The sequence below is a fragment of the Eucalyptus grandis genome, chromosome 1, assembly GCF_016545825.1.
Source record: "Eucalyptus grandis isolate ANBG69807.140 chromosome 1, ASM1654582v1, whole genome shotgun sequence".
NCBI lineage: Eukaryota > Viridiplantae > Streptophyta > Magnoliopsida > Myrtales > Myrtaceae > Eucalyptus > Eucalyptus grandis.
The window spans coordinates 29,363,420-29,371,947 of NC_052612.1; the positions used below are offsets into that span (position 1 = coordinate 29,363,420).

General features: G+C 39.0%; 1 protein-coding gene across 1 annotated transcript; it reads left to right on the top strand.

Annotated features, from left to right (window-relative positions):
* The first annotated feature begins 3,771 nt into the window (after positions 1-3,771).
* Positions 3,772-7,933, top strand: LOC120289889 (alpha carbonic anhydrase 7-like). The gene is made up of 7 exons (XM_039305292.1): positions 3,772-3,950; positions 4,070-4,287; positions 4,954-5,063; positions 6,248-6,362; positions 7,154-7,333; positions 7,449-7,502; positions 7,632-7,933. Exons 1-7 carry the CDS (start codon positions 3,854-3,856, stop codon positions 7,755-7,757), a joined length of 900 nt encoding a protein of 299 aa, XP_039161226.1. The 5' UTR covers positions 3,772-3,853; the 3' UTR covers positions 7,758-7,933.
* Positions 7,934-8,528: the final 595 nt, after the last annotated feature.

Below are 8,528 nucleotides of genomic sequence, written 5' to 3' on the forward strand. Positions count from 1 at the left end.
GGGCTGATATAGTATACCCATGATGCTCACTCTAAGCTGATAAAGTATATTGTTCACGCTAAGCTAACATATCAAAGCCCGTAGGCTGATATAGTTTACTGTTCTCACCATTTGAGAATGCCACAATTTTTATCATTCCCGATAAAAATAATCGTGTGTGGGTACATAGTCGGCCTTAACCAAAATACAATATTTTCCCTTTTGAAAATTCCACTAATTTCAATGATCCATAAACACATTTTTGGCGTTGTAAACCGACGCATGGTATTTCTAAATAAATACCGAAATTACTAAATTTGGGGATAAATTCCCAAAATTACAAATCACACTTAATTTGCACAATTCATCACTCAATTAAATAAATCAATCATACTATTGCAATCAGCACGAAATTCCGGTCACCGACTATCCCAGTCTAATTTCTAGAAATTAATAATTAATTAAATAATTATGAAAATTAGTTAAAGAATACCAATAAATAACAAAAATGCACAGTTAGGTCAGAAAAGTCTAATTAAATACCGAAACGGACCGGAAAAATTCCAAACCTATTTAAATAAATACTACGACTTATCTACTTGCTAATTGCACTACTCTAACCACTTAACATGCAATATCGAACAATTAAATTGCTAATCTGTTCTAACTAACCACTTAAACAATACTCAGCCTAAACTAATCAACCCTTAAGCATAATTAACTCCATAAGTAGGCATTAGTGAGTAAAATCACTGGATTAGCGATCCAACAAGACCGCGGCAACGGCGAGGCGAAGAGGAGCAATAAACTCCAAAGCGGTGGCACCTTTCAAGGCCGGGAAAGGCTTGGAAATGGGCCTCGAAGCCCACAGCCTCCTACTAGGTTTCAGTTCTATTCTTGGACTGCAATGGCTGGGATGAGCAACCAAACGGGTTGGAAACGACACGGGAGGTTGGCAGACGGCTGCAGCGGCCTAGGCGAAGGCGGACGATGGCTCCGGTGACTTAAACGGCGACGAACGGCTTTGGACGACGGCTCACGAACGCGTTGACAGTGAGATGAGCATGGGACTAGCAATGAACGGCTAAACGTGAGCGGGATGAATAGCGGCATGTGGGGCGCAACGGCGACGCGACGGGGACTCTAGTGGTTTGGCGGGCTGCTTGACGGTTTGGGAAGGAGGGAGGCTCAATTTCTCTACAAATTCTGAAGCTCCTCTGCTCTGGAAATGGAGAAGCCGACCAAGGGGGAAGAAGAAAAGGACAGCTCCCTTGGAGGGGGCCACCATGGCTCAATCCTCACCCTTTTGTCCCCTTGACCATGCCCCGCCACTTGGCTTGCTTCTTCAGCAATTTTCCAGCCCCTTAGCTTGCTTAGGAAGTCTTGGAGGTGGTCCAAGAGTTGAGGCATGGGGGGCTACGAATTTTGAAGGGTCTCCCCACAAATTGAATCAAATTTCCACTTGAATTAAATCAATTCGGCTCCCATAAATTCCACCGTCGAGTCCTCGATCAAATTGACATTTTTCCTTGTCAATAGAACTTACTTGCATCCCAATTTTGCGATAAAAAACGGTCCTATGAATTTTTCGGACAAAAATGGCCTTATCTTGACTTTTTGCCGAAAATCTCGGTTTGCAGAAAAATCTTTGAAGGATGAGTCGACATTCCTAAAATGACTCGTGACATGACAAAACTTTCAATTTCTGAAATCGGATTCAAATTCACGGTTAATTTCAATCTGACGCGATTTTAGCGTGACCTAATTTACTGGGTAGCTTTCAGAAATTTTTAGTGCAAATGACCCGTGGTCGATTTTCTTTGAGCCACAATGAACCTCTTTGACACATTGGCGACTCTCGATGGTCATGAAAATCTCGAGGTTTTGAATGTAGACACAGGGTACCAAAACGATAGAAAAATCAGTCTAGTACCGATCGACAAGAATTTTGCAATTTGGTGGAATCACCCACGTTTAGCCACACATCTCAGTTGAACCGACCTATCTCTGATCTCTAATCAATTTTTAACTGTGCCGTAATGATCTCTGCAGATGAGCACGGTCGAATAATCGATTCCTAATCGAATTCTCAAGTTTATTGCATTAAAATCCCTTAATGAGTTCCCTAGATAGTCTAGTTATTTCAGGAGTGATCAGCTTTAAGAATAGCACTATAGGCGTGTCGATTAAAGGCTTGATGTATTCTATTGAAAACAAAATGGAAAATCTCAGGATGTCACAGCCCCGCTTTCATTTATTGTTTTTGCTTTTTTGACTTTTCTTTTGTTTTGTTTATGTGTTAGCTATGCCCCATATAGGCGGATCCAACCAACAAATCTCCCCCTTCGCCTTACATGGGAAGTTCCATCATGCCTACTTTTTTTCTACAAGAGTCAAGTTTCATCGAGTCCTTGGAGCGACACATGTATAGTCATTATTGACTAAGGCCCTATTTAGTAACCATCCAAACAGAGCCAGATTCTGATTCTTTGTTCCAGAGAGTAGTTTGAGAACAGAATTGCGTTTGGTAAAATTTTTGTTTCCGGGAACAAATTTCTATTTTTTTGTTCCTGGAAGTAGATTTGGAACAGAATCAGGAATAAAAAAAGAAAAAGTTGATTCTTGTTCCGGGAACAAATCTAAGAATCAAAACAACTCTTCTTCTTCTTCTCTTTTCTTCTTCTTCATCGATCGCCCATCTGCCGCCATCCGTCGCCGGTCACCGGTGAGACTCTAGCGAGGTCGTCGAACCTCGCCCCGGCCGGGGGAGGTCACCGGCCCTCGTTTGGCCCGTCGCGGTCCGGCGACCGGCCTGAAGAAGAAGAAGAATAGGAGAAAAAAAGAAAAAAAGGAAAAGAAAAGAAAATGAAAAAAGGAAAAAAGAAATGAAAAAATGAAAAAAAGTATAAAAATTATTTTAAAATTAAAAAAATTGATTTGGAACAGAATCAATGAGCACGGTACTAAACGTAATTCTATTCTAGAATAAAAAATTGGACAGTTACCAAATAGCTTAAAATGCTTAAAATTTGTTCCCGTGAATAAAAAAAAAAATATTTCTGATCAGAATCTACTCCCGGGAAACAGAATATACCAAACGCGTCCTAAACTTCACCCTATTTAGCTTGGTGTTCAATCCTCGAGTAAGACATACATCTCACGGAAGACTGACGATTGGTTTTGGCTTGCCGTAACCAATTATTAGGAGAGCGGCATCACCTATCCACTAGTTTATGCATCAAAGGCTAGCCTCCTTTATATATACTTTAAAATGATAATCAACACATCTCCGGAGTCTAGCATAAAATTTTCGACCCTACTTCTACAACCAATTGTACATTGTATCAACCCTTATGCATCTCTCACATTTCACCCTACTACTCTGAAGGCCCACTTTTCATCCCACAAATGTATGGGAGAAATTTGTCGTGACAGGCGCCCGTGCCCTTAGGTTATAAAAAAGAACTACCCTCTTAATGATTTTATTTATTACGTCTTGGACTTATCAGTTGGCTCAATGCCCTTTCAGTAATGAATTCTCTAGAACTTGCATAACCTTTTTATAGCACGTGATAGATTACGGATTATTTATCCACTGTTAGACTATAGATTAACTAACGATAGGTAAGACAGACACATGGACAGATTCCTCACGTCTTCATTACTTGTCGTAGTCGCACAATATTTACCGAATCACCTTGTTCACGTGCATGGCACTGTTCACTCGAAGTTGAAATGCATATATAAATGGAAGTTGGGAGATTTCACCAAAACAAACTGATTGAGGCATTGCCCTCCTGTATCGCGTCTCGTTCTAGTTGGGTAATTGTATTCGCTAGCACCGAAATCCTTTTGAGAAGAAGGGAAAAACAAGATGAAAAGCCAAAGCAAAACTCTAGTCTTCTCCGGTCTCCTCCTAAGTTTTCTTGCCACGTACTTGCATGCGGCATCGACCCCATCTGGAGAAGTTGGTAAACACTCCTCTCTCTCTCTCTCTCTCTCTCTCTCTCTCTCTCTGTGTATGTCATGGTGGTTTTGGCTTTTGATTCTGACGATGTCGTTCTGCGCGTGTGATTTCGTGGTGCGTTAGAGGATGAGACTGGCTTCAGTTACATAGTCGGGAGCGAGAGGGGACCAGAGAACTGGGGATATCTGGAGGAAGAATGGAGAGCATGCAGTGAAGGACGGAAGCAATCTCCAATTGACTTGGCAAGAGAGAATGTGAAAGTGATTCCACACTTGGGGGACCTAAGGAGGAATTACAAGCCAAGCTATGCGTACGTCATGAATAGAGGCCATGATCTTCGGGTAAATCTGACCAGAATTATGATGATCCCCGCCTTTTTTTTATTCGAAAAACATGCTAACATGGGAAATGCTAACAATTCCAAGCCTTGGTTTCCTTTGAAAAGTGTTAAATCCTCAATTTAACTAGAGCAAATGAGTAGGTATTTGACGCAATATTTATCTTGAACTTCTAATACTTCATTTCAGAAAAGTATGAATAACGTCATTTTTAAGTCACTTAAATAATTTTCAAGATATTCAAGATTTGAATTGATTAATTTTCTGATTTTAAAGTGGAGTTTAGACCTTGCCATGCTCCAAGGTGTTCTGTGTCCTACGTATGCAAAAAATGCATTAGTAACTCCCAATCGATATGACTACTGAATAGGAAAACGGATCTTGGAACAACTTCAACTCCCATATGACTTGGGTTTGTTTGTTTGTTTGTTTGTTTCTTTTCTTTTTCTCTAAACCTTCTCCAACATGTATAATACAAAATGATCAGAAGCTTTAATGAGAATCTCATTTTGGACCCACATGACTATGGTAAAAGCTAGTAAATATTCGCCCTTTGACTTCATTTAATCTGTAATAAGTGTCCAACCAGGAAAGATGAACGGTCTATCCTTGACCTGAAAATATCAATAGAGAAAAATAATTGAGCAACTTTCTTTGTATCGATTGCAGCTTCGGTGGGACTATAAAAGGGCAGGGTCGATCGAGGTAGATGGTAGAGAATACTTCTTGCAACAATGTCATTGGCACCACCCTTCCGAGCATGCCATCGATGGCAAAAGGTCTCTCTTTCTCAATTCGTATGAACACGAGCATGCTACTTTCAATACTTCTCAAAAGTACTGCTGTAACATTTACGAAGTGCTTGGCAAACTCCTTACGGCTACGTCGCATTCACAACTATAGGAATTTTCAGAATAGCGTTTTACCCTACGTTAAGGCATTATAATTTTAAAAAGTATTGCCAAATTAACAAGCCACTTCGCTTAATAAAATAGTAACATTGCAACAAGGTTACCGCACCTAAGAGCTAAGGAATGCAATTTCCTAAAAGCTGCTCTAGGCTGTTACAGCTGTGAGGGTCTTGCAAATTTGAAAATTTTATCCAAGATCTTAGAAAAGCTGATTGTTGAGGAAAAATGACAATTGCATTCCTAAGCATAACCTTAAGGGGAAAAAGAAAGGGTTAAGTACAAAGTTTTATCGTTTTTGCAATTTGGTTTTCTAACTTTTATTTTGGGTAGTTAAGTCCTCTAACTTTCTGGGTTATGCAATTCAGTCCCTAACTCTTTTTTTTTTTTTTTTTTTTTGGTAATTAAATCCTCTAACTTTTTGGATTTGTGCAATCAAATAATTTGACTTTCTTGATGTGTGCAATTGAGTGCTTTGTTGACCCATCATAACATGTAATGTCAAATTAGGATTCGTTTTCCTTGTTTTGCCCGTTTGTTTTCTGTTCATTTGATGCCTTGTTAGCATCATGTGTCAATTTTTGTCACATAAGTCACATGTCATTAATTAATTTGATAATTTAGTTAAAACAGTTGATCGAAGGATTTGATGCACAAATTACAAAAGTTAGAGGTCTTGATTGCATGTAAGAAAACTTGGAGGATAAACCCCCCCAAGTTGTAGTTTCCTTCTTATTTGGCTGGTTTTTGTTTTTTTTTATTTTTTATTTTCGGTTTTTACCCTCATCTGGCATCTACACTTGGCACCACAAGCTCCCTGTGTCCTCCAGACAATGTTAAAAAAATTGCCGTGTTAGTATTTTCAACATCTCATATTAACGGAGCTAATGGAAGTTTTTTGATTGCACTAATTTGATAGCTCTGGAGGTTGATTGTAATATTTGTAATTTTTATGATTTGATTTCACTTTTGTGATTAATTTTAGAATTCCTGGCACGCTTGTCCCATTTTTGTGGCTCACTATGTGGATGAAATTGGAAAATGTTTTTGTGTAGCTATCAATTGGAGCTTCACATGGTTCACTCAACTTTACATGGAGAGGTTGCGGGCAACACTGTTGTTGTTGGACTACTGTACGAGATAGGCGAACCAAATGCTTTTATTAAAGAGGTATGCAAAAATTTCTTATAGAGAACAACTAGACTCAATGCGCGCGCCGTTATGAAATTTGTATGAAAATTTGACTTTTTGTTCAATTGTTTGGGTGTCGAGTAGTTTTTTAATCTAAAACAGTGGGTATTTTTTATGTTTTGTATGCATTTACAGTTTGAGCCGTTGAAAAGGTTTTTTCTTTTTTCTTTTTCTTTTAATGAGAAGAATAAACTAAAGTGGACGACAAAGATGAGTTATTTTCTTTAAAAGGTTGTAGACGATGGAAGGTTAATATATTCTTACTTCAATCTTTCGGGAATCTCCATTTAAAGATAATCGTATTGGTAATACAATAACAATCTTACAATTATATTTCTGTGACGGTGCATTTGACAATTTTTACGTGCAATAATGTGACCAACTAACATTATTTTGTTGTAAATTAATATATTATTAGTATATCATATGTATGCATAATAAAATTCACAAAATAGCAAGTAAATAGTGACACTCTTGCGGCTCTATTACATTACAATCGCAATAGCTACTACATCAAATTTAGTTTTCATCACAACGAAACATGTAAGAGGAATGGCCCCAAAAGGCGAACAAAGCACAGAGTGGGACTGTTGTTGTCACTTGTATAGAGGTAGAATCACAGCATAAATACTGTAGTTTCCAAATTCTAAACCTCAGAACAGAAACGAAGAGCACTTGTTGGCGTCGGACATGTCGTTGTTGGACCAATTTATGTCGATCCATGTGTATTCGATCAAATGCGGCGATAAGCATAATTTGACGATGTGCAGGTGTTGAGGCGTGTAACGTGCGAAACACGTGGAGAAGAGATGGAAGCTGGGGAAGAGATAGAAGTGGGGGAGGTCGACCCAAGGAAGATCATCAAGGGTGAACACAGTTACTACAGATACATGGGCTCTCTGACGACTCCTCCCTGCACAGAAGGTGTCAAATGGATCGTCAACAAGCAGGTAAACCCCAGAAGGCGTCGATGTTTCACCAGATCAGCAATGCTTAAAAAGTGTAAAAAATTCTAATGTTCTAAGTAATTTCTGAACTAACCATTCCTTGTTCAATGTTCACCAGCCCAGCAGTGTCACGGAGGAACAAATCTGGTCGCTGAGACGTCTCGTTGACGATGTAAGTGCCCTAAGTTTTTCGGCCCCATTTTTCCATCAAAACCTTAGTGGTTACATCCCCTATTAAGATTACCTCTACGACATGTTGCGTGTAATTTTCTCATGTTCGAAAGATGATTACGAATTGCAGGGTGCCTGGAATAATTCTAGACCTATTCAACCACTGAATGGACGACATATCCAGCTTTACAAACCAGATTCAGAGAGAAGTATTGAATCGATGACATCTCTACGTATCGATGCTGCTGCAAGTTGAAAGTATTCCTTTCGATAACGGTCTTTGGCTGATAAGCTTATGTCTAGTGTTCCAGTTGAATAATGGTACAGTAGGTTGCAAATGATGTAATAAAATCCAATGATGCAGCACATGTAAACTGTCTTTGAGAACAGAGTAGGGTGCTTCGCTTAGCCTGTTAACAAGTGGTCGTACAATCAGTTGCTCTTCTAATGGAACTGAGTCATTCCTAATCCATTTCTTGTTTCTTTGCACCTTTGAGACCCTGAAAAATGGATAAATTCTTAGAACAGAGTGGAAGAAGGGAGGAGATTCTCGAAAGAGGAAAGGGACCAATGACACCAAAAGAATTGAAGGAGGAGCCATATGAGGTGAAAATCAAGATACAATAAGGTGGGCGAAAAGATAAATATAGTCTCGTTGTGAAAGTATGTACAGTCCATTCATTTTTCAATGTTCACCGGATGATCTTTAGGAAAAATGACCCGACAGATATACCGATAAGTACATAGTCTCACGGCATTATCAAGTGAGCTATATCACATAACTCAAAAGTGGCACGTGTAGTCACAAGTCTCCCACAATTTGACTATGAAGAAAATGCTTTGTGACATCCTGAATTTCGATCATGTTTCAATAATATGAATTGGGCTTTTCGCCGACACACCTATAGTCATTTTTTCTCTAAGCTGATCACTCACGATATAACTAATCTATCAGGTGAAGCCGTTAAGGGTATAAATGCGGTAGACTTGAGAATTTGATTAGAAATCGACTGTTTGACCGTGATAA